Here is a 27760-nt window from a genome sequence, read left to right as displayed (position 1 = left end):
AATTTTGCTGTGAACTTAGAACTGCTCTAAAATAAAGACTTTAAAAAAATCTGATTGCTATTTCTCTTTGGGAATAAGAATAATAAATATATTCCTATTCAGGTAACACCAGCAGATGTTTTTAGTTGCCTTGAACAAACCAGACTGTCATATGTCAATTGAGTTAAATGAAATAAAAGTTAAATGAAAATGAATGATTTCAAAATGTATTTTCATTACATAGTACACATACTTTCAGACTAAGTCCCAACTAAGTGGAAAACAGATTCCAACAGCCAAACTCCCCAGCAGCACTGCTAGAACAGGGCAGCATTAGTTCAAGGCTTGCTTTCCAGACAGGATGTGCCTCTGCCTGCTAATAGGCTCAGGCTGGCCGCCTGTAACTGGAAGTGATTTGAGTCTATGTTCTCACAATAGGTTTGGATCTTCATTAACTCAGTTACAGAACTGTGACTGGTTCTTCCTTCTACAGAAAACGAACAATGGTCTATTCAACCTGGTGCTGCTCCCCCCAGACTGGGAAAGACATCCAGTCCACTGGCCTGGGCTTTTTCCAGCTGTTTTGATACTGCGGAGTCAGAGCATGACCTGGTCCAGGTATTCAACCACTGTTGAATCCCCCAGTTCCCCCAGTCCAAATACCCTCCTGCAGGTAAAATTCCTCCTGGGTTCATGCCACCCTCAAAATATCTTACTTGCCAAAGTACTTATGGGCAGTGGAAGGTCCCTGGAGGAGGGCATAGCAACCCACTCCAGTATTCTTGCCTGGAGAATCCCATGGACAGAGGAGACTTGCGGGCTACAGTCCATGGGGTCACACAGAGTTGGACACTGAAGCGAGTGAGCATGCATTCACAAGTACTTATTTGGGTAACAATTCCTCATAAAGGCTTAAAATGGAAACTTCCTGGAAGATGAGCATGTTAACGAGGTGTATTAAAAGTCTAGAAACATTTCAAATTGAAAATTGCTTTCTATTTAAAATCACTGAAATTTAGTTTCACTGGGAGTTTGCCAATGGAGGGAGGAAGACGGAGCCAGCAAGAGGCACTGTGCTGAAGGATTAGAAACGGCCCACATCCAACAGCTGAGGGCTTCTGAAATCAGCAAGGAAAAGCGCATGGGGTATGCCTGACAGCCTGGCTAAACTCAAATGCTTCCTCAGCACGTCCTGGCTTCTTGACCCAGGGCAAACACTTAATCTCTTGAGCTCCAGTGTCCTCAGGTACAATGTGGGTATAGTACTGGAACCTACCACGAAAACGAGGATTAACTGTACTGAAGTACACTCAACAATACAAGGCATGCTGTAGGTAATTGATAAATGTTAGCCATTGTCACAATCTGTTATTCTTTTTGACTCTTCTATTCAAATAAGTTAGACAGAAGTAGGTGGTAATTTCCTGTCTGCTTCTATCAATACATTGTGTTTTGGAAAAAGGCTGAAGGGAATAAAGTTGTGTGGTATGAAAGCCCCTTGGACAGAAATGTCTTCTGGGACCAGTGCAAGGGAAACTGACAAATGAGAGCTGGGTCACACTTGAGGTCAGTCTGCAAAGCGTATATAGTCCAGGGGTCATTAAACCTTTTCTTCACAGCACCAGATCTAAAACATTACCATCTCTATTGTTACTACTTAACTGCCATTGTAGCATGAAAGCAGCCATAAACAACAATCAATGAATGAGCTTGGTTGTGCACCAATAAAACTTTATTTATACTAACAGGCAAAGGGCCAAATAGGCCTTACTTTGATTCCTGTTATAGTCTATTAGCATAAGGCCCTGAGCACAGGAATGGGAATGGGGCAATGCCCAGGAAAATAACCCTTTGCTCACATCTTGCCCCTAGGTCCATACCAAATTTTTTCATTTATGGGCATCACATTATCAATGTGCTTATATATGCAGACAGTAAATAGGTATATGTGGGAATATGCACCTCTTTATTTCAGAATTCTTAACTTATAATGCACATCCACTCTCCCAATATTTCTCTTCTATCAATTTACTTCAAGTCAAGTCAAATGTAGGCATAATCTAGTAATGTTAGTGCAATTAGGTGTATTATAGTTGTTTTTCACTGAAAATGTCTATTTTGGCAAGAAAGAGAGGGATTGGGAAGAAACTAAAGAGTGTCATGTCATTTTCTATGCTTAATTTTTACTTCAGATGACATCTATCACCTTCTCAAGTTTGCCAGGAACAATTCCAGTTTAAGCCTGTGGTCCTGTATTCAGTCCGCTTTAGCATTTATCATTTTTTCTTTACGGTAATCAAAAAGTTACATTAACAGTAACTGTTATTATACTGTGCACTAAAGGCATTAACAGCTGTGTTAAAATAAGCCAAGATGAGTTGGTGCATGTGTGCTTTTCACCTTTGGCATTCAGCTGGTAGTGAGACATCCGTGCGGTTGGAAACATTCTCATTAACGTGCAGCCAAATCAGAAGACAATTAGTGATGACTCATCTCTCCTTTCATGACTCTCTCCAGACACAATATAACTAAGGTTTTCCTTTTAGGAATGGGGAAACAGGAATACTCACTGATAAAACAAATTAAGCATAGGCAAGAGAAGCTGGAGACAGATCACTCCTGTCGGTCTCGATGCTGACGGAGAACGATGCAGGGTTGCCCTGCAGGCCACCGCGAGAACCCGCCGGTTGTGCTGCTCCCTGCAGATGCACCGTGCTGCAGGGCTGCCTTTCAGCCAAACTGACGGGAAATTAGGAAATTACAGGCACAGTGTATGTGAAACGGGTATAGCAAACAGAAGGTGGAGAGTCCTGCTACAGAGCAATAGACAGTAACTAGAGTGTCCTTGCTACTGTGATTTAACCATTTTTAGCATGGCTGAATTGTATTGGTAATGCTTTTTATGTTTGGAAATAAATCCTTTTAGAAGCAACGACTTCAGAAAACAAAAGTGCATGCACCAAATTTCCTGTCCTTCATAAAGATGGTGATAAATGTGTAATCTGCTTGAAATATTTAACTGTCCGAGATGGCCAAGAGGGGCCCAAGGAGATATGATAACTAAGTATAATGTGGTGCCCTGGATGGAATGATGGAACTAAAAAAGGACACCAGGGAAAAAGTGAGGAAATCTGGATAAAGTATGGACTTTATTTGCTAATGATGTGTCAATAACATTTCAAGAACTTTAACAAACGTACTACACCAATGCAAGATGTTAATTATGGGGGAACGTGGGTACAGGTTACATACGAACTCTCTGTACTGTCTTCACAATTTTTCTGTAAATCTGAAAAGATTCTTATAAGCTTCTTTAAGATTCTATAAGCTTAAAAAAAAATGGAGAAGGGAATGGCAACCCACTCCAGTATTCTTGCCTGGAGAATCCCGGGGACAGGGGAGCCTGGTGGGCTGCCCTCTATGGGGTCGCACAGAGGCAGACACGACTGAAGTGATTTAGCAGCAGCAGCACCAGCAGCAGCAAGCTTAAAAATAAGCTTATAGGGGCTTCCCTGATGGTGCAGTGGTAAAGAATCCACTTGTCAATGCAGGAGACGCAGGTTTGATCCCCGATTCGGGAAGATCCCACATGCCACAGGGCAACTAAGCCCGTGGCCGTAACTACTGAGCCTGCACGGTGTAACTACTGAAGCCTGAGCACCCGCGAGCCTGTGCTCTACAAGACAAGCCACACAATGAGACGTCTACACAACGCAGCTAGAGAGCAGCCCTCGCTTGCCTCAACTACAGAAAAGCCTGTGCAATAACAAAGACCCAGCACAACCAAAACTAGATAAAACATGAAAAAAATAAGCTTATAAAAAAGTCTGTCAACACTTATTCTCCATCTGAACCAGGAGACACAAATCTGAAGAAGCATCAACATCAACCTCTTTTAAACTTACATCGTGTATCAAAACAAAATGAATTTGAAAAGGCCTATAATTTTGAAGCATCTACGTATGGGAAAACATTCAAGGGTCTTCAACGGAGACAACTTATTTGATAAGTCTTGTCTCATAAAAGCTAAGAAACTTGTCAAGATATTTGTCAAAGACAGTACTTTGAAGGGAGGCAAAAATAGAATTTGCGACAATCAAGAGCTGAAATATTTACAGAAGTCAATATTTATACATGTCAATATCAAAAGAAAAATAGAATTGAGAATATCTTCTATTTTGTAGAATTTGCTCTAAGCTTATCACATAATTTGCTCTTAAAGTGCTCTCCAGTCCTTGTACAGAGAATAATTTTCTTAAACTATTATGACCTATAGGGAAGAGTCAGTTGCTGATTCCAACAATTTCAAGTTTAATAATCATAAAATATAACTCTAAAAAAGATTACAAGCAATTTTACGGGGGGAAAAAGCATAATAAGGTCACAGTGAAAAAAAAGTATTAAAGGTACACATGAAAAAGTAACTGATTAACACACTTACTTATTTTCCAAAACTAACTATTCTGCTTATGTAATTTTAAAATATTCATGGAATTAACAAAAGATTTTCTTTTATGTTTTAGAAATAACTTTATTTTTTATTTATTTAAAAAACTTTTTATACAGTACTCTTTTAAAGGACAACATATATAATAAAAACAATTTGTCAGACAATAATATAATATTTAGATAATATTAGATAATTTTAAGTATATTAGTCCTTCTCATTTTATTCATAGGAAAATTCTGGTTTGGAAACTCATTTTATGGCCACTCCACTTGCCTATCTCATCTCCTTCAACTTTCCCATTTTCTAAACACTCTTAGGTGCTCACAGTCCCAAGTATTTTGCACTATGTCCAACACGCAATACATAAATTTTCAACAAAGGAGACAAATATATTATCTAGGTTGATTTCACATCATCCTGTCCCTTAACTAATTTTTTTTTTTCAATTTTTGAGACTGAAAAGAGTTGGGAAACAGCTTTATCTTTTAATATTACTCTCTGACCAAAACCCTAACTTTTTGCATTTCCTGCCTAGAAACCAAACCCTGCTTATCAGTCAAGGCTCTCCCAAAAGTCACCTCTTCCATGAAGCATGCCCTGACTGATTCAACCACAAGAAGACTCTTCCCCTGCCACATTTCATCTGAAACTCTATGTACTGAGTTTTTTGTGGAAGTCTTATATCTTTCCATATCTCTTGAAGCACTCAAAGATCTGACCAGCAACAGATCCTGTGTGAATGAGTGAATGAGGCTGGAGCCTGGGGAAGGCAGACACAGTGGAAGGTGAAGTGAAGAAGGCGGAGCTTTGTTTGGATCTGAGGCAGGGGAAGGACTCTGTCTCACGGAGGGTAAAAGAAGACAGTGGTGAGGAGGGATCGGAAGGGACTTAGGGCACAGGATCAGGGAGGAGACACACTGTGGCGAATCTGACTGCCAAGCTGAAACAGGTCAATCCCCTTCTGAACACGGTGAGAAAGGAGAGATTCTAGAAAACACACCAGACTGCATCCGAAATCTACAGGCGAGAGATTTCAAAATCTACACTCCTTTTCAACCTGCTGGCTGCCTTTTGCCTTGATTTGATTTTCACCTTTTTCTTTTCACATTGTTTCTAGCAGGGAAAGTGTCCAATATTTGCTATGTAACATTTATTAAGAAAGCTGAAAAGAGTCAGAAAAGGCCATCTGGAGAAACTGTCCTGGGAGGATTTCTAATATTTCTGATATACAGGCCCCTTCATTTTCCTCCACCTTGGACTTGTGTTTTTGTGGGTTGAGGATGCTGAAATCACAACTCCAAGCTGGGTTGGCTACAACAATGCTGTGAATTCCAAATATATTTCAAGAAATTAAACTAGGATGCATCTTAAACAAAGTAATATTTATACTTAAGTTTATAAATACTATTACATATATATGTGAATTTCAAAAAAACACGTATTAAATCACATAATTTAATGAAGATCAACACAGACTTAAAATATTGTATTACATAGAGAACTCATCACCAGCTTCTATAGAAGATAAGGATTTGCTTGTCTTTCTAAAATCTCCCAAACTTTTTAACATACTCCAGAATCATGAGTTCCAAGAAAGAACTCATTTTCTCTCCTAAAATTGGCATTTTCTGAGATATAAGTGTATTCTGTTACCTCAGAAGTAAATTTATTTCTTGAATTTGTACTTTAACATACATTGAATACCTCCTACTAACTACTGAATGAGTGGCATTTCACTCTAAATTATTACTTATATTGTGCATATTACTGATATGCACCAGTTAGGTGCATAAGCTATAGTCACATTTTCTTCAACAGTTAAATCTCGACCTTAGGCTTGAGTATACATCATACTGGCAAGAAGATCTGTTGGAGATTACACACGAACTGCTCTGGCCTTCTTTAAAGTTTTTCTCACAGGTTATAAGAATTTGCTCTGAAAATCATGTAATTAAATGAGAATTTCTTTTCTATTAACATGGCATCTTTGAACTATCTTAAAACTATTTGTAAACATTTAGTATTTTTTTAGTTGCATAAAAATATCACAGAAGAATTTTTAACCAACTTTTAAAATCATTGCCTTTACCTACCTACCTTGTTACCTAACCATCAAACACAAAGATAAACCAATAATGGTCTTTCAGTCTCTCTGTGCAGAGATGGACCAAGAAATATTAAACTAAAACAAAATCAATTGTAGAGATTTTCTTACAAATCTTCTTGAACACACTTCCCCTTTAAAATAAAATGTTGTTGGGACTTCCCTGGTGCTCCAGTGGTTAAGACTCCCTCTTTCAATGCAGGGGGTATAGGTTCAATCCCTGGTTGGGGAGCTAAGATCTCACATGCCTTGCAGCCAAAAAACCAAAACATAAGACAGAAGTAACGCAACAAATTCAACAGACTCTAAAAATTGTCCACATCAAAAAACCTTAACATAAAATGCTGACATCTTCAATTTCAACATTCCAACAGTTAAAACCCTTTGAGAGACTCCTGGTCTCATTCAACAATGCCTGGGGTGTATTCTCCACAAGGTGGAAGTTTCCTGAGATAAAAGAGTCCACTGCTCATCAACTTTGCCCTTTATTCCTTCCCTAGCAAACTGCAGGAAAGTTTAATTACTTTCCAGCTGGTTTTCTGAAGAACTATAGGGTGATTTTCTGAAATGTGATTTAAAAAAATGGTAGCCCAAAATCCTGTTGAAGTGTGACTTTCTCACATTATAACAGGATCGGTTATGCTAAAAAGAGTCCACTTTTGTGCTCCCAGAGCCACAGCCCATGAAAAGAGCAAATGACCTGCAGATCTACAAATCCTGTCTCCTGATGGAATCTGACCTCAACCACTCAGGAGAGCCATGCAAAGAAAAACCAGTCTTAACTGAGTCATCATCTTAATTCACTGGTTCATTAGATCATAAAAAGCAATATCAGTCAGTTGTGCATTTACATTTATTTCAGTTTACATTTTTCACCCCAAACTTTTATCCTTCCCTGTTTTCCAGGTCTTGTTCCTGAGGTATGAGCTACCCTCTCTCACCTACGTGGGCAACATCCCTTCTGAGCAGTACAAATGGCCTAATAGCTACGAAACAAAATGGAAATAAATGCCGAATGTTTGCTTTAAATACAAGTGGTACTAAAGAAGGAGCTGTAAAAAGGTTATTACGGTAATCCACGAGTGGCCAAGAGGAACTCAGACAGCAGTAGTATCTGTTTACCTCCATGTACAGTTTCTGTAGCATTTCTCAACACTCAAAAAAAAACATTAAAAATAATTTCAATAACCAACCTTCGGGCTAGGGGCCCAAGATCCAGGTGCAAGCTCACATCCTGTCAGACTCCTGTGGATTCATCTCAGCTCTCACATGTATTCATAATAATATAAATGCACATTTTGTGCTTACTTTTCTAGATGGTATAACTTTTACAAAGACAATTTAGAATTGCAGTGTCTACCGTGGGGAACTTTTAGAATGAACAAAAGGGGGCAAGTAGTTAAAATATAAATAAAAATGGAAAAGGAACACTGCAAATAATAATTTTAAAACAAGGGCAGCATTCCAGCTATCTGAAACTCAGGTATCTGGCACCATAAAGAATTCAAAACAAGACTGAAAATCAAGAAACCATGAACAGCAGCCTGTGAGCCACCTCGCCTGGGCACAGGAATAACCTGAATTCAAAAGGGGGTTTAAAAACACAATTCTAGTATATCTGATCATTTTGATTTCTGCATCTTCAGCATACTAAGGTAGGTAGGTAGGTAGGTGGGAGGGAGGGAGGGAGGGAGGGAGGGAGGAAGGAGGAACTGATAATAGTAAACTGTAACCTGGCAGCCTGACAGCAAGAACAGAAAATGCACCCAGGAACTCAAAAAGCCAAGCTGGACTACCATCCCCACAAATGCTGGGGATGCGCTACACCATAGTCCAGGATGAAACTCGACTGCATAATGATGACCCTGAGTTAGCAAGGAAAGCTGAAGTTATTTTGTAAACAGTTATTAAAAGCAAGGCATTGGGTGGGGTTTCCCTGGTGATCCAGTGGTTAAGAATCCGCAAGGGACGCTGGCTTGATCCCTGGTCTGGGAAGATCCCACATGCCATGGAGCAACTCAAGTGATGCACCACAGCCACTCAGCCTGTTGCTCTAAACCCGTGAGCTGCAATGACAGAGCCCACGTGCCCGAGAGCCTGTGCTCCACCACAAGAGAAGCCACCGCACCATAACTAGAGAGTGGACCCCACTCTCTGCAACTAGAGAAGGCCCACGTGCAGTAGTGAAGACTAACCACAGCCAAAATAAAAAATAAATGTCTTTTTAAAAAAGGAAAAAAGAAAGCAAGGCATTGGGTGAGCCCACATGCTGACCAAAAGATGCGTGACAGCTGGCCCATTGCAGCACGATATGTAATAGCTACAAAGTAGAAATGACTCAAACGGCCATGAGCTGTGAAGTGGATAAATAAGTTGTATCTTCACACAATGAATACTCTACAGCAGGGGAAATGACACAGCTACAAGCATAATGTTGAGTGCAAGAAGCCGAACCATGTAGTAGGGAAAAAACACACAGGGAATCAGGCCTGGAGGTCAGGGAGGGACCGTAGTGATTGGAAGGGAGCACAGAGGCTTCTAGGTAACATGCTGCTTCTTTTTAAAGTTCTTTTTAAACATTATTATTTATTTTTAATTGGAGTATAATTGCGCTACAATGGTGTGTTACTTTCTGGAGGGAGGCGATGTATGTATACATAAAACTGATTCACGCTGTTGTTACAACATGCTGTTTCTTGATCTGGATGCTGTCAGCATGCAGTCAGCAAGCTGTACACCAAGCTCCGTGCACTTTTCTGTAGGTTTATTTGTCTCTCAAGAACCCACTGCCAAAATAATACACAACAGACTTGATGAAGTATAAATTTCTTACCTTCATGGGGAATTCAATCACTACCATGTCACAATTCAGATTTCAAGTTCAGAGGCAACCCAAGGCAAATATTTTGAAGCAGGTGATGTTTATCTTTTCTACCTCAGTTCCACATTCTCTTTCTGGGGCTTTTCTGTTTTTTTGTTTTTTGTTTTTTTTAATTATTTTTACTTTTCTGGGGTTGTGCTGGGTCTTCACTGCTGCATGCAGGCTTTCTCAAGTTGCAGAGAGTGGGTGCTACCCTCTAGTTGTGATGCATGGGTTTCTCATTGTTGTGGAGCACAGGCTCTAGGGCATGCAGGTTTCAGTAGTTGCATCTAATGGCACTAAAGCATGGGCTCAGTAGTTGTGGCACATGGGCTTAGTTGCTCCATGGCATCGGGGATCCTCCCAGACCAGGGATCAAACCAATGTCCCCTGTATTGAAAGTGGACTCTTAACTGGACCACCAGGGAAGCCCCTTTATCTTTTTAACAGGAATTCTTGACCAAATTCCACACTCTCACTTCTCATTTCTTTATCAGAGTTTAAGACATACCGATCACCCAGGGACCTTGTTAAAGCACAGATGCTTCAGTAAGTCTGTGGTGGGACCTAGTGTCTGCATTGCTAGAGAAGCTCCCAGGGGTGGCCAATGCCCCTGGTCTGAGGCCTCAAGCTGCAGAGAAAAGACATGATTTAAAAATCAGTGTCTGCCAAGCTCCTGGGAGCGGAATAGTGCCTGGTCCTGGGAATCTGAGCATGGAGCTCATCGCTTTCTTATGGTTGAATTTTAGGACCTAGATCTGGTGGAACATTCTGGGCTTCCCTATGCCTCTCGGATTGCACCCCTGTTATTAAGCTACCAACTCAGGGACATGAACTAGTAGTTGGGGACAGTAAAGTAAGAACTGCTCCTACCCTACAGAGTTTTGTACTGTTACTCATTCAAACATCATCTTTGGACTTTGGAGCACAGTGCTTTTCCCACAGTTTATGCAGAAGGGAGGGAGGAGGGAAGGGAATAAAGGAAGGGAGCAGGCAGTTCATTTGCCTGGGGAAGTGTAGCAATGGGAAGTGCTGCTGTGACTTGCCAGACGACTGAGGCTGCTTAAATTCAAGATGTGTCTTCCATGAGGGGCTCAGTGAGGTTACGGACATTTTAATGAGTGAGACTGGAGGGTGAGCATGGAGGGGTAGACACCAGGGTGAATAAACCCTCTTCTCCCAGGGGGTCATCTGGGAGCCATGAACACAAGGAGGCAAAGCCTTTCCTTGGCAGATAGAAAAATGTTAATAAATTTTAAAGCTGCCCCAGAAAATTGGAAGTGTTTAGGCATTTGGAAACAGTACGAGGGGAATATAATGTATGTGGGATTTTTTTTCAGATTTAAACAAATATTTGAAAATTTCGCACATTTTATAAGTTGGAAGCAATAAAAAAGGCTCTCTGATCTCTCCAGAGGTGATTCCCATAAAACAGGGGATCGCAAAAACAGAGTATCCGGAGAACTTTTTTTTAGTAGCTACAATGGTTAATTTTATGTGGCAACTTGGTTAGGCTGCAGTGCTTAAATACTTGGTTATACATGTCTGGATGTTGCTATGAAGGTCCTTTTTAAATTAAATTTATTTTTAATTGAAGGATAATTGCTTCATGAAGGTGTTTTGTACACGAGATTAACATTTCAATCTGTTAAGACTTTGAGTACAGTAGATTACCCTCCAGAATGTGGGCAGGCTTCATCCAATGAGTTGAAGACCTTTAAATGAAGACTGAGTACCCCCAAGGAAGAGGTAACTCTGCCAGCCCACTGCCTTGGGCTGTTGTATCAGCTTGTCTCTAGGGCTCCCGTCTGCTGGTCTACCCTGCAGATTATAGACCTGCCAGCCTCCACACTGGTGTGAGCCAATTCCTCAAAACAAATCCAACCCTGCCCCTCTTGCTCCCCCCACACTCCCCATACTGTCCCCTAGCCACTACATCTTATTGGCTCTATTCCTTTGGTGAAGCCTACTAACACAGTGGCTTATACCACTGTACTTTCACTGGGGTTAATCACATAAACAAATGTACCAGCTTCACAGTGAATATATGCTAGCATTGCTTAAAACAGTTGAATCAAAATTGAATTCAATAAGAACTGAATTATTATTCAGTTGTTGAATAAGAACCTTAATTTTAAATATTACTCAACAGAATAGGTCACTTTTTAATGATCCAAATGCTCACCTACAACATAATATTACAAAAATTCTCATCAGGGTTCATTAGGATTGTAACAGCCTATCTAATAGATCTGTGGACTTTTGTGGACTGATATCTATTCGCCTGATGACAGCTTATTCACTGTAACCTTTCGGCAGACAGGCAATGCATTATCCTTTTCAGTTCAGTTCAGTTCAGTTGCTCAGTCGAATCCTTTTAGACCAATGTAAAACCTCTGGACTCATACACACAGAATCAATCTAACCCCCATTTTTGGCTTGGTGCCTTGCTTTAGTCTCCCATGAAGTTGTACTCATGACTAGGACTGCTCAGACACAGTGCATGTTCCTACAGCATCAATTAGCTCTCCCCTACATTAGTAGGTGAATGATGCAGAACCGGAAGTTGCATTTCCCAGCACGTCAATGCTCTGCGCCCAGGTAACAGCCACCCAATGCAAGCCCATTACCGCAGCTGAAGGCAGCTGGCTGCAAGTGGACATGGTGTTAGACACGATGCCCACTCCCTGGGGTCTTCTTGGCACAAACTGTCCACTTGCTTTCTGCATTTTGTCTTGTCCCCATAACTCAGCAACCACAACCCATATACCTCCATCAATGAAGCTACCTTCACCTAAAAAAATAAACTGCAAAATGCTATACTTTCATTGTTTAAAACATTAACAGTTTTTCTGTATTGATATTCTGGACTGTTGCATGTTTCTACTAGGCATCTACTGTGACTTTTTAAAATTGTGCTATTATTTTATTTTTTTGAGTTTTATGGATGCAAATCTGTATAGATAAGGAGAGACTGGCCCCAACCCTATTTTCTCCCTCACACATCCTTTGTGTGTTTGCAGAACATCAGGTTCTTCTGAAATACAGATACTCTGCTAGAGCAGAAATGCGTGACTATACTTCATTCATTAACATCCCCAATCTAACTATATATGCCAGACTGAAGTACATGCCATGCCAACAGATTGCCAAGGAGGAAAAGAAAACATATCTGGATCACAAACATGAACACTAGTTTATGGCAAGTCCGTTACAAAACATGGCATACGAATGTCTTAAAACATGGATTTTCTTTTTTTTTTGTCTTTAGATATTTATATTGTCAAGTCTGAGAGGAGATCCAGGAATCTGTATTTTTTTTAATTAATTTATTTAATTGGAGGCTAATTACTTTACAATATTGTGGTAATTTTTGCCATACAATGACAAGAATCAGCCTCAGGTGTACATGTGTCTCCCATCCTGAACCCCCCTCCCACCTCCTTCCCTATCCCATCCTTCTGGGCCATCCCAGAGCACTGGCTTTGAGTGCCCCGTTTCATGCATAGAACTTGGACTGGTCACCTATGTCACATATGGTAACATATGTGTTTCAATGCTATTCTATCAAATCATCCCACCTTGCCTTCCCCCAGAGTTCAAAACTCTGTTCTTTATATCTGTGTCTCTTTTCCTGTCTTGCATATAGGGTCGTTGTTACCATCTTTCTAAATTCCATATATATGCTTTAGTACACTGTATTGGTGTTTTTCTTTCTGACTTACTTCACTCTGTATAATAGGCTCCAGTTTCATCCACCTCATTAGAACTGATTCAAATGCATTCTTTTTAATATCTGAGTAATATTCCACTGTGTATATGCATCACAACTTTCTTATCCATTCGTCTGCTGATGGACATCTAGGTTGCTTCCATGTCCTAGCTATTGTAAACAGTACTGTGATGAACACTAGCGTACATGTGTCTCTTTCAATTCTGGTTTCCTTGGTGTGTATACCCAGCAGTGGGATTGCTGAATCATAAAAACATGGAGTTTCTAAGCAAACGTTGGTTGACTCCTCAAGAAGTCTTCCACCTCAGCCAGGGCAGAATGTCACTCTGTTCTACAGAAGCAAGAAGTATGAGGTCACACCAGGAGACAAAACCACAGCCATCATGCCCAAGGAGATGAGCAACAGGCCGGCACCTCCTGCCACAACCTCCCACCACTCCTCCACTTTGGGACCAGGCAGTCACAGGAGGCTTATAGCAGGTGAGACTTCCACCACTGCATCTGGATTCAGAATAAAGAACTGATTTATGCTTGTTTGTTTTCTAACCAGACATTAAAAAAAAAAACAAAAAAACAAAAAAACACTCTAGGTTAGAGGCACCATTATAAGAAAATGGTCGCTTGAGCATGCTCCATAATTGTAATGCTCACGAAGGGGTATCATGGCTTAACATTCCCATAAAATGTCCCCCAAAACTAAAATTGAAGAGAGTGGTTGCTTTCAGTATGTGTGGTGGGAAGGAGCACTCAGAATGCATCATTATCACAAATGTTTCTGCTCGGTTACCTAAAAATGACAGGTGTGAGTACATTTAAGGGGCAACCCTTGAGGGAGACTATATTCAGGACTGATCCAAGTAGATATGAGACATAGAGCCTTTGTAGCTATCCAGATCTCTTACCTCTGTAAAAAAAGAAGTTTTACATTCTACATGTTTGCTTTTCTTGTGGTTAAGAAGCATATAACATAAATCTACGTTCTTCACAAACTTTAAGTGTACAGTGTTGTTGCCTACATGCCTATTTTCATGCAGATCTGTAGAGCCTTTTCCATGTTGAAGGACTGAAGTTCCATAACCCACTGAACAGCAGCTCTTCATTTCCTAATCCCCCAGCCCCTGGCAATCACCATTCTACTTTCTAAAAGTTGTCTACTTTAGATACCTCAGATAAGTGGAACTGTACATTATTTGTCCTTCTGTGACTGGCTTACTTCACTCAGCATAGTGTCCTCAGGTCCATCTGGATTATCACATACTGCAGAAATTCCTTCTTTATGTATAGCTGAGTAATTTTCCATTGTAAGTATACACCACATTTTCTTTATTCATTCATCTGTCAATGGGCATGTGAGCTATTTGCACCTGCTGGCTATTGTCACTAGTGCTGCAATGATCACAGGAGTGCGGATATCTCGTCAAGATTCTGATTTCAATTTTTTTGGATATACATGCAGAAATGAGATTGCTGGACCATATGGCAGTTCTATTTGTACTTTTCTGAGGAACCTTCATACCATTTTCCATAGTGGCTGCACCAATTTACATTCCCACCAACAATATACAAGGGTCGCAATTTCTCTACATTCTCACTAGCACTTATAATTTTGTTTTTTTGATAACAGCCAATAAGTGGCAATATTCCATTACAATTAAAAAAAACTTATTTTAAATTGATGGATAATTGATTTACAGTACTGTGCTGGTTTCTATCAAACATCAACATGATCTATTGCAGTTTTGATCTGCATTTCTCTGATGATTAGTGATGAGCACCTTTTCATCCTCACAAAAATCTTTTTTGACTGAAGGACAAAATATTCCAATAATGAAAGGAAATACCACTGTGTTACTAGAAAATATAACCTCTTATCACTAAATTCCCTTATTTTTATTCCATGCCAATTGATTTTTTTTCATGTCTTAAATTTGTGACAAACACTTTCAGCTTCAAATGACGAGAAGGAAAGACATCAGGGTAAAAGGTGTTTTGGACATCTCAGTGCTTTTAGAGCTCAGCCCTCCTCCCCCAGGGACACACTTACAGAGCAGCATAATCAGGAGATAGAAAATACTGCACAGTAACATCTGATAAGCCTGAACCTGGTAACTCAGGAAAGTACAAGAACACGCAAGAACAAAAAAGAGAATAAAGATAGGCTACCTTTGGGTCAAAACACTATCCCACAAACTTGGACAGGGAAGAAGTAGCCATGGCTAAGGTTCTAAGTTAGAATGCCATGGAACCACACGTTCACGTCAACACGACCTTCAAAGCAAAGATGACATCTGACACTTGAACTTACCAGTGCACGTTCTCAGGTAGGAAACAGGGGCTGCAAACTAGGAAAAGTATCTTCCCCACTTTTGCGCTCTGTCCTTCACAGAGAACACAAAATTGGAAATTCCTACATAAAATCTGGATATCTTACCATCCTTTGTAAGTTGGCATCAGTGACAACACCAGGCCTATCTCCTGCATGGCAGCATGTGTGTCTGTACTCCTGGCAGATGATGCAGAGGTGGGTACTGGGCCCCAACTCCATTCCACCGGGGCAATGTTACCTGCCTAACCCCGGAGGCCTTGGTGTCTGTGAGCTCCCAGTCCATCACATCAGCCACAGTCCACCAGAGGGACTGAGGAGATAATCTGATCAGAGCCGAGAGTCTCTCTTGTTGGAACTGTAACACTAACACACAAGATAACTGCTCTACTAAAGAGAAGAATAAACTCCCTGAATTTGGTTCATCTGCTTGTTTCCTGACTCCCACTGAGAGCTGGACCCAGACTTTGTGATTTTCCCTCTTCATTACATTCCCTGGTGCCATCACCTCTGGAGAGAGAGCAACTGGCCAAGAAACTCTGATTTTTTGACTGGATACAATTTTAAAGCACCCAGTTTCTAGTGCAGTCCCAGGCACACATGGATTACAAAAGTGTTTTAAATGAAACAGTGAATGAATGACATAGGAAAAAGGCAAGAAGAGTTTCTTCTTTGGGCAAATAACAAAGATGATCCTTAAGACTGAGAGCAATTTAAGTTGAACTTCTTCCACAGTACTGATATTATGCCTTCAATTTATTATTTTTTAATTATTTAATTTATTTTAATTGGAGGCTAATTACAATATTGTAGTAGTTTTTGTCATACACTGACATGAATCAGCCATGGGTGTACACGTGTGCCCCATCCTGAACCCCCCTCCCACCTCCCTCCCCATCCCACCCCGCTGGGTCATCCCAGTGCACCAGCCCTGAGCACCCTGTCTCATGCATTGAACCTGACCTGGCGATCTATTTCACACATGATAATATACATGTTTCAATGCTATTCTCTCAAATCATCCCACCCTCGCCTTCTCCCATAGAGTCCAAAAGCCTGTTGTTTACATCTGTGTCTCTTTTTCTGTCTCGCATATAGGGTTATTGTTACCATCTTTCTAAATTCCACATATATGCGTTAGTATACTGTATTGGTGTTTTTCTTGCTGACTTACTTCAGTCTGTATAATAGGCTCCAGTTTCATCCACCTCATTAGAACTGATTCAAATGCATTCTTTCTAATGGCTGAGTAATATTCCATTGTGTATAGGTACCACAGCTTTCCTATCCATTCATCTGCTGATGGACATCTAGGTTGCTTCCATGCCCTGGCTATTGTAAACAGTGCTGCGATGAACACTGGGGTGCACGTGTCTCTTTCAGTTCTGGTTTCTTCGGTGTGTATGCCCAGCAGTGGGATTGCTGGTTTGTATTATGCCTTCAATTTAAATGACAGACAAGATTGATATGCAATGAAAACCAGGGAAGCTAATGTTTTCCACCTTGTAAAGTTCTTGAGGATTTCAAGTCCTTTTGGAACAGTATTTCTCCCACTTGATAAACATGTAGGCCTTACTAAAGAAAATGTCTCCTATGGATTCTATAGGTGACATAAATGTTGTTTATATCATGTTACTTAACTATGAACAAACATGAACCAGATATAAACTCCTTATCCTTACAGCTCCCAAGCATTTATGTGACCAACACATGTTTGGAAAATCAAGGGAGTAAGAATGAGTAACATTTATTTAACCTGACAAGGGACACTCCACTACTGAAACCACAGCCCCAAAGCCACTAGCATTATGGCCCTGGAAGCCTGCGTGGGGCACTCTCCGGCCACACTCACAGGATCAAAACCCTGTTCCCCAATCACTTTTTGACTGAGAACGCAGACAACCCAGCCCTCTGTGTTGCTGGTCACTTTCAATTTACACGGACACATCATCTACACTAGGCCCACAGCTGTGCCTGCCTCACCAGCCCAAGACAAGGAACAGAGTGGTGTGGATGCCATACAACCCTAAACGCCACAGAGGCAGGTTCTGAAACAGTCAAATCTGTCACGTCACAGTCATCTAGGTGATTCCAAACCGGCTCAACTTAATTTGTTTTATATTATCAGATGATGATAACATAAAATGAAAACAAAACTGTTTAGTCTTCTAAGATTCCCAAGCACACATGTAAAGACCCAAAGGGCCCCCAATTTGAGAAACACTCTTGCCATGAAATGTCTACATTTTGGAGATGTGCCCAGAGGCATTTTTCTGCATTTATTATACTGCATCTCAGCTCCTTTGGGTGTCAGAAACTCCTAGGTATTCAAAAAGGTGAGACAATAAGCTCCTTGAAGATCAGGGTCAGGTCTGCAAGGGAGTCTCTCTAGTGCCTGGGACACTGGCAAGCACATGAATACTGGGGGAATTAGAGAAAGAATGAAAGAAACATGCCTGAGCTACTGCATCTATATGTCTTGCTTTTATAAGGCATATAGACGAAGGCCTCAAGAGTTAAAATTCACCTTTCTCTTTTTATAATTACTCTGACAGAAGCAATTATAATTTTGAAGACCCCACATATTTACCAGTTGAAGCAATGAAACTTTTTTTTTGAGGAACTAATATCAAAGAAATCATACATGTCATTCCGTCATTACAACTTTCCTCTGGGAAACAGTGTTTACTTCCCATTTTAAAACCTGATATGAGACAAAGAGAGTTAGATAGGAGCAGCCCAAATACCCATGATAAATCGTCTCTTCCCATTTCTTCCCTCCAACAATAGACTGCAGTCAGGTACAATTAAGCTTTAACAAGCTATACGGGAAGCAAGAAAGTATCTTGTGTATATCCTCTTAGGAGAAAAATGCAGACATCGGAATCACCTTGGCACCCTAACCTCACCATCATCTAAAGGCTCTGCCATCGGCCTCTATGCTTCCATTCCAGGAAGATTAGCCAAATTTGGCTACTTCTGTTTTACAAATAAAATCAAATCATATAGCCTGGGAAGAAATCCAGAAACAGGTTTTACACACTCAAAGTGATAGGAGTAGCATGACTGAATTTCAACAATGATTTAGGAGAGGAGTAAATGAAAAATTCAGGCTAAAAGACAAGCTAGAGAGAGTCTGTAGTTCTTGGAGAGTAGTCTTCCAATGGTATCCCGTCTCAGGCATTTTACTTAGTACCTACATCATAAGGGCAGAGCAAACAATCTCTCCTCAAAACCTGACAGTAGTGCTTTGAACAGTCAGTGAGAGCTGAGGTTCAGAGCAGCCCCCTGTCCATACGGCCAAAGCTGGCCGTCCTCTAAGGCTGGGAAGGCCAGAATACCTTTCTGGGGCCAGGAGGCCAAAAAGAAACTACCCTGAGATGAAATTCCAATATCAGAACCAGAAGGGGCCACCACCAGCAAGCAGAGATCATAAAAGGTAAGCCACACAGAGACACCTGCCGGGCCCAGGAGTAAGGTTTGGAAGGTTCAATGAAGGGCTGTGGTTGTAACAGACAGGTTTCTCCCACTCAGTAGTAGGGTAATAACACAGATAATTGTGAAGAGAAAAAACAAAAAGCAACAGACAAGCAACAGTTAGAAATAAAGACATATATAATCTATATAGAGACATACAGGCACATAAAATATATAAAATATATGTATTATACACACACACACACACGGGCTTCCCAGGTGGCTCAGTGGTAAAGAATTTGCCTGCCAATGCAGGAGATGCCAGTTTGATCCCTGAGTTGGGAAGACCCCTGGAGAAGGAAATGAAAACTCACCCCAGTATTCTTGCCTGGGAAACCCCATGGACAGAGGAGCCTGGCAGGGCTACAGACTATGGGGTCGCAGAAGAGTCAGATATGACTTAGTGTCTAAACAGAAACAACACCACACACACACACACACACACACACACACACACACACACACACACACACACTCTCCCAGTTCTGAATGAAGAAAAGTCAGAAAACCTCTGGAAAGCTTGTGGCTAGCACTGACAGTCCCCAAAGTTAGTGCCAAAGGTAAGCATCACACACAGTCAAAAATATCTCTGAACGTCTTCCAGGACTGAGGTCCAACCCAGTCTGGTACCTCAAGGCTAGAGCAAATCTTTACTTCTGGATGAACACCAGACATGATTGGTCACATGAGTGACAAATATGTTTATCTTTAAACACTACAAACGCCATCCAAAGCACCAGATGCTCACATATGGAAGATACTTTTAAGAGCTGCGCTCAAGCAGAGAAGAGCTAATTTAACTCTCGCACCTCAAGCTGACTCAGGGCCAGAAGCACACTGAGTGGAAAGAGAGGGGAAACTGAGGCACTCTCTAATCAGTCATCTAATCAATCTAATCAATAACTGTCTCTCCATCTGTCTGCTGGTCTCCTGCCTCCAGTCACCCTGCCCTCCTCATGCTGGGTCTCCAGCCCTCTCCCTGGGTTTACCTCTCTCTGGGCATCCCTCTCTCCTCTCCCATTTCCATCTTGCCAAGCATCATATCATGAAGTGGTGAAGTGGGCTTAGGAGGCAACTGCACTGTTACAAAAGAAGATGATCACAGCCCTAAAGTGGACCCCAAGAAAGGGAAATATAAAGAAAAGTATGCCTCTGCCTGCTGTAGCTTTGTCCTACAAGTCAAATGGGATTGGCGTCAGCTGTTGTATTTCCACTCCATTTTAGTTGTCATCCTCATAGTTATACAGACATGCTGAAGCAAACTGTTTTGATGATCCACGTAACAGTTCACATGTGGGTAGTTTTGGTTCTTCTCAATTAAATTTCTTGTTTCTAAATCATTCGACAAAAGACTTCTTCAACACTGTGCATGTAGAAAGGGCACAGACCATGTGAAACAACTGACCACGTGGGTATAATTTTGGTGCCTGAACAAATCCCAGCCTAACCCTGTCTGGCAGGTCATCAGCTGTGCAAAACCCTATTACACCAGAGGCACCCACTCTGGGTCTGCTCTAAATACTGTGGCAATACAGTCATCAAGACAGATGGTACTGGCACAAAGACAGAAATATAGATCAGTGGGACAAAACAGAAAGCCCAGAGATAAATCCACGTACCTATGGACACATGATCTTTGACAAAGGAGGCAAGGATATACCATGGAAAAAAGACAACCTCTTTAACAAGTGGTGCTGGGAAAACTGGTCAACCACTTGTAGAAGAATGAAACTAGAACACTTTCTAACACCATACACAAAAATAAACTCAAAATGGATTAAAGATCTAAATATAAGACCAGAAACTATAAAACTCCTAGAGGAGAACATAGGCAAAACACTATCTGACATAAATCACAGCAGGATCCTCTATGACCCACCTCCAAGAATATTGGGAATAAAAGCAAAAATAAACAAATGGGACCTAATTAAACTTAAAAGCTTTTGCACAACAAAGGAAACTACAAGCAAGGTGAAAAGACAGCCATCAGAATGGGAGAAAATAATCACAAATGAAGAAACAGACAAAGGATTAATCTCAAAAATATACAAGCAACTCCTGCAGCTCAATTCCAGAAAAATAAATGACCCAATAGAAAAGTGGGCCAAAGAACTAAACAGACATTTCTCCAAAGAAGACATACAGATGGTTAACAAACACATGAAAAGATGCTCAACATCACTCATTATCAGAGAAATGCAGATCAAAACCACAATGAGGTACCATTACATGCCAGTCAGGATGGCTGCTATCCAAAAGTCTACAAGCAATAAATGCTGGAGAGGGTGTGGAGAAAAGGGAACCCTCTTACACTGTTGGTGGGAATGCAAACTAGTACAACCACTATGGAGAACAGTGTGGAGATTTCTTAAAAAACTGGAAATAGAACTGCCATATGACCCAGCAATCCCACTGCTGGGCATACACACTGAGGAAACCAGATCTGAAAGAGACACGTGCACCCCAATGTTCATGGCAGCACTGTTTATAATAGCCAGGACATGGAAGCAACCTAGATGCCCATCAGCAGACGAATAGATAAGGAAGCTGTGGTACATATACACAATGGAATATTACTCAACCATTAAAAAGAATTCATTTGAATCAGTTCTAATGAGATGGATGAAACTGGAGCCGATTATACAGAGTGAAGTAAGCCAGAAAGATAAAGACCAATACAGTATACTAACGCATATATGTGGAATTTAAAAAGATGGTAACGATAACCCTATATGCAAAACAGAAAAAGAGACACAGATGTACAGAACAGATTTTAGACTCTGTGGGAGAAGGTGAGGGTGGGATGTTCAGAGAGAACAGCATTGAAACAAGTACACTATCAAGGGTGAAACAGATCACCAGCCCAGGTTGGTTGAATGAGACAGGTGCTCAGGGCTGGTGCACTGCGAAGACCCAGGGGGATGGGATGGAGAGGGAGGTGGGAGGGGGGATCGGGATGGGGAACACATGTAAATCCATGGCTGATTCATGTCACTGTATGGCAAAAACCACTACAATATTGTAAAGTAATTAGCCTCTAACAAATAAAAATAAATGAAAAAAAAAGAATACTTGATTTAAACAAACAGAAAAAATAAAATAAAATAAAATCATTGGTCTATAGGCATTTTAGGTAAAATGCACTTAAATTGAATGAGAGTTAAATAAAATTAAAAATTCTTACTGCTTCATTAAAGATATGCTTCTACTGATGGCTGATTCATGTTGAGGTTTGACAGAAAACAGCAAAATTCTATAAAGCCATTATCCCTCAATTAAAAAATAAATTAATTAAAAAAGATTAAAAAATAAAAATAAAATAAAAAGATGGTAACGATAACCCTATATGCAAAACAGAAAAAGAGACACAGATGTACACAACAGACTTTCAGACTCTGTGGGAGAAGACAAGGGTGGGATGTTCTGAGAGAACAGCATTGAAACAAGTATACTATCAAGGGTGAAACAGATCACCAGCCCAGGTTGGATGCATGGACAGGTGCTCAGGGCTGGTGCACTGGGAAGACCTAAAGGGATGGGATGGAGAGGGAGGCGGGAGTGGGGACCGGGATGGGGAACACATGTAAATCCATGGCTGATTCATGTCAATGTACGGCAAAAACCACTACAATATTGTAAAGTAATTAGCCTCCAACGAATAAAAATAAATGAAAAAAAATAGAAAAAAAAATAATACTATGGCAAAACTTGTGCCAACAAGTTGCAAAACAACTGCCAAAACTCGTGCCTGTACACAAGTCCACTGTGGTTCTGGTGCCAGCTGAACCCTCGTGCTTCTGTTTATGAGAATGTGGGGTTCTAAATTATTGAAGTTAATCAGTCCACAAATGACACTCAAAATTTCTACAGATGGAACTGAGAACACTCTGAAAAGTTCTGGCTCTGACTAGACAAGAGAGATGAATTCCTGCCATGCCCCCTCCTCGGTCAAATGGTCAATGCATGCACGCACGCACACACACACACACGTGTGCGCACCTTGTATCCTTCTCCCCTTGCCAATCTCTGGACATATGAGCTCTCATCAGGAACTTGCAAATACAGGGAGGGAACCAACAAAAGAAATGAAGAGAATGCATACAAAATGAACTAACTGCATTCTCTGGATATGAAGCAAGGAATTAAAGAACACTGAACAAATATTTATTGAGTACCCACTGTGTAAAAACCTTCCTTTCACCAAGATAATGCCTGTGGCCCCAGAAATTGGCTCCACTAGGTGGTTACAAGTCTGCTCTCTATTTCTCCCCAGACATTCTCTCCCCACTTCATGAATTTTTCTTGGCCTGATGCAATCCTCCTTCTGGAATTCTCTTACATAACTACACTGCCTTGCCCATTCTGGTTTCACCTGCCGGCTGACCTTCTCCCAGCTTACCAGGAAGTGGCAATGGCCCATCCCAACCCTCTGGACCATTGACATATGTCCATCTCAGGTTAACAGGTCACGTGGCTACTCAGGACGCTTCCCTCCCCAGGCTTCAAGACAAGGACTCCCTCAGTTTTCTAAGAGAAAACCAACTGATGAGGGTATTAACACATATTCCAGAGACCATTTTTATTCTTTCACAGTACAAATTATTTTTCTCTAATATCACAATTATCAATGACTGAGGAGTTTAACCCAAATTTGCTTAACATTTTGATCTAAGAGCTTGAATGATCTTTGAAATGGAAATCACCACCACCAGCTTTGCCTCTATAGGAACCAAACATTCTTATATCTGATATCTGTTCTCAAATTGTACATGAATACTCCCCAAAGACAAGCATGGGACAGGGTGCCATCCAGAGGAAGATGGAGTGCCAGGAGGGAAATTAAAGCACCAGGCGAAATGGCACACCTTCCCAGAGACAGTTTTTTCTCTGGAAGAAAATATAATATTTTATGTTAAACCAAGTCCCAAGATATTATACAGTAAAATGAACAAATGCATGACTTCTCTTTTGATATAAAAATTCAAAACTTCAAAGAAAGTTCCTGCTTGCTGGCAGTCTATTGGGCTATGCCCACAATTCGTAGCGTGCTAAGTCGCTTCAGTCACGTCTGACTCTTTGCAACCCTTTGGACTGTAGCCTGCCAGGCTCCTCTGTCCATGGGATTCTCTAGGCAGTTATACTTGAGTGGTTGCCATGCCCTCCTCCAGGGGATATTCCCGACCCAGGGATCCAACCCCAGTCTTGTGCAACTCCTACACTGCAGACGGATTCTTAACCACTGAGCCACCGGGGAAGCCCACAATACATGGAGTTTCCTGCAAATAATTTTTCCGCTTTTACGTGCCCTCTAAGGAAATTTTTGAGAAACATTTTACTCACACTATGAACTTCCTGAGGGCATGAACCACAGTCTCCTGCTCTTTGTCTCCAAGGACCTAGGACAGTACCTAAGACAGTGGTTGGCACAAAGGAGGCACTCAATAATGTTTGCAGAATTAATTTGGCTAAAATAATGACAATGGCATTGTCAATAACAATAGATTTTTATCAAGTTTGGATGGGAGAAAGAGAAGGTGAATAGCTATGTGAGGAAGTGGAATAGAAGGAACCCAATTTACCCAAACAGCTAATGGCTGCCATAGAAACAATCAGATGAAGCGACTCAGTTTAGTTCTTCAACAAGTACAGGAAGGCAAATATTGTACTTGTTAATCTCACAGAAGGTGGGGGTGGGGCTTAGGACACAAGACTATCAGGTGACACTGGTGCCATTAAATTTAATAGGTTCTCAAGAATTGGAAAGGCACTGTGATAAGAATAATGCCACCAATAATATTAAGTCCTGGTTGTATGCTGACCTTAACAAAATAATTTTGATCATTTAGAGGCTGAGTCAAATATCTGCTGCTGAGACTTGACAACTCTGAAAAGTAGTTTGGTGTGTGCGTGTGTGTGTATAAAATATGGTGTGGGTGTACCTTTTCTTATTCTTAATATTGTTACCTTTTTTACCTAGCTGGACCCAAACCAAGTTACAGATGGAAGCTGATTCAAAGTATATATATATATATATATATTTTTTTATTCAAAGATTTTTTTTAACTTCCCTGAATGGAGACACTGCATTTTCACTCATTTGTACATAATGGGAAAGATGGGTATCACACCCACTTTCTCTACACAATCCCTCTTATACTGCAGTGAGTCACTTTCCATGCCCAGTATTGCCTGAACTTTTCAAACTGGAGGGAGAAGGAGCTGGGCGGGGGAGGAAGTGAGAACTCCTAGCCCTGCAGGTGTAAGCTGTGAACGGGTGAGCCAGGTCACTGCTGCCTTCCAGGGCTATTTCCTTTTCTCTGTCTTCTTCTCAGATATGTGAACTGCCAACCAAAATGATGCCTTTCAGATCTTCCCAACAATGACAGCCAGAGACCCATACAATTTCAATGAAAATCCAGAAAGCAGAAAAACATTTTATAGTAGTAAGATGTTTGTAGCGCCCGAGGAAGATGTGAGAATGACTCAAGACATACAATGACTCCAAGCAGAGACAGATGCAAATTAATCTCAATAAAACCTGAGTATCTTTCCCACCAAGTCCTGAATCTGCAGGCATCCCCCTTTTGCCTGAAAAGTAACTTGATCCTGTGCAATTTCTGTCAGAGCCACAAGAGTAGCTTATTGTGTGATTATATCATTTTATTCTGTGGTATAAAAAGTGGGAGTTTTTCAGTTCACAACATCCGGGATCAAATACTGCTCTTTCAGCAACTGGACAAGTCCCTTAACGTCTTTAGGTTGAAATTGCTCCATCAATCAAAGATAAGAAAGTCCAATTAATATTCTGAATATTAAACGAATGAACTTGTAAAATGCTCAGCATGCAGCAGCGATGAATATTTGTGTGCAGCAAAATAAATGCACACCAAGGTTTTGTTTTCTACGTAGCAGGAGAAAATACCAAAAACTATTATAGAGAATGCCAAATTGGCTAGCGGCCCGGGTCACCGCTCTGGGTTGCCCTTGCGGGTGCAACCTGGATGCCAGGAGTAGGAGACGATATAATCAAGTCGCTGAGGTTTGGGGAGCACTCCTAAACCAGTGTCCCGGAAGAATCTCCGAACGCTGTGGGTTACACTCTGGCCTGTGTAACTAAGTGCCCTTTGCAGCTGAGCGGATTCTCGTTCCTTAAAAGCTCTCATCTGGGAAAAGTTAAAATGAATCAATAAATGGAGACAAGGGAGAGCCTGAGGGTCCACGGGGTTGCACACTCCGAAGGTAACGGGGAGAGATGGCAGGGTCCCGGGAAGGACAGGAAACACCACCACCACCTCCAGCCCTCCAAACCACACTCTACCTGGGGATGAACTTGACCTCGTCCCCGAGTCGCTCCTGGAAGTCCTGCCAAGCCTGGCCGGAGCTCGCCGGGTCCCAGGGAGGGGCCAGAGCCGCCGCCGCGACCTCGTCGCCCTCGTCCTGCTCGCCTGACCCGGGGTCGGACCCCACCCGGGCCGCGGCGGGCGCGGGCTCCCGCGGTCCCCAGCGCCGGGGCGGACCCCCGCCGCGGGCCCCGCGAAAGCCGCGCGCGAAGTCCTGGAAGGTGATGGCACCGTCGCGATCGGCGTCAAGCCGCTGGAACACGGCCTCGGCGTCGGCCGGCCGCACGCGCAACTCCGCGCACAACGCGCGGAACTCCTCACGCTCCAGGCGCCCGGAGCGGTTCGCGTCGCAGGCGGCGAAGACGGAGCGCAGCCGAGCCAGCTCCTCCAGGTCCCCATCCGCCTCCATCCCGCTCGCGAGGGCTCCGGGGCCCGTGGCCCACCTCGGCTGCGGCAACGGCGGGGAGTCCGGGGCCACCTGCTGCCGCCGGGAGCTGAGGCGAGTTCGGCGAGTCGGGCAGGTTAGGCCACTGGCGCGGACGTCGGGGCGGGGCGAAGCGCCTGAGTGGGTCGGTACTGTGCGCTCCGACGCGGCTTCGCGCGCCGACCTGAGCCGGCTCTGCCAGTCCCAGAGCTGTGCGAACGCGCCTCTGGCCACTCTTGGCCCGCTCAGCAGCGCCTGCCGCGACTGAGAGCCCTGCGCGGCCGCACGCACTGGCACGAGAGCGCCCGGCTCCGCCCCGCCAGGGAGGAGGAGCGCCCGGCTCCAGTTCCCACGCTTTGGTGTGCGGTGCTCTGGAGCCTGGGTTTGGGGCTCTTGGAGTTGGGGGACCCGGTTGGAACTGGGGAGAGGCAGTAGCGTTGCCAGGTCCTTAGCGTAAACAGTGTTTGCTCGGGTAAATGGAGCGCTGGTATGAGGAGCTAACTACTGGATAGAAAGAGGAAAGGAAAGTTAGGGGTAGGATTGCAAATTAGTTAACGTTATGTGTATCTTACTATTTTCTGATTCTGGAAAATCGGTAAACATCTGCATATCCCAAACCAAAGTGTGAGATTTACCAGAAGACCCCGTTCTCTGATGTTACGGGCTTTCTTTTTAAAAAACATTTATTTTTGACTGCGCTGGGTCTTCGTTGCTGTGTGCTGGCTTTCTTGCCAGGAGATGGGGGTTTCTCATTGCCCTGGCTGCTCTTCTTGCGGAGAACGGGCTCTAGGATGGAGGCTTAGTTGCCCTGTGCATGTGGGATCTTCCTGGACCAGGCATGGAACCCGTGCCTTGGCAGGCGGCTTCTCAACCACCGGGCCACCAGGGAAGTCCCATGGCCTTTCTTTAATGCATGTCGGTCCAACGTTGTGGTCCAACTTAATGCACATTAGGAATCACATAGATCTTCCAGATCCTCAAATCCAAGTAATTTTTCTCAGTCCTTGTCTCCTCAACCTGAGAGAAAATTAATAACCAAAATCTTTCAGGCAGCAATATTTAAACAAGGA

At 42.2% G+C, this 27760-nt stretch overlaps 1 protein-coding gene across 2 annotated transcripts in view; it reads right to left on the bottom strand.

Annotated features, from left to right (window-relative positions):
* Positions 1-26812, bottom strand: part of RASEF (RAS and EF-hand domain containing) — a 93839-nt gene extending 67027 nt beyond the window's left edge. For both annotated transcript variants that reach the window (XM_043870520.1, XM_043870521.1), the window contains exon 1: positions 26245-26812. In XM_043870520.1, coding sequence (XP_043726455.1) covers positions 26245-26675 — 431 coding nt within the window. In that variant the 5' untranslated portion in view covers positions 26676-26812. The remainder of the gene's footprint in view (positions 1-26244) is intronic.
* Positions 26813-27760: the final 948 nt, after the last annotated feature.

The sequence above is a fragment of the Cervus elaphus genome, chromosome 16, assembly GCF_910594005.1.
Source record: "Cervus elaphus chromosome 16, mCerEla1.1, whole genome shotgun sequence".
NCBI lineage: Eukaryota > Metazoa > Chordata > Mammalia > Artiodactyla > Cervidae > Cervus > Cervus elaphus.
The sequence above is the reverse complement of the archived record's forward strand: the minus strand, read 5'-3'. Positions and strand labels throughout refer to the sequence as shown.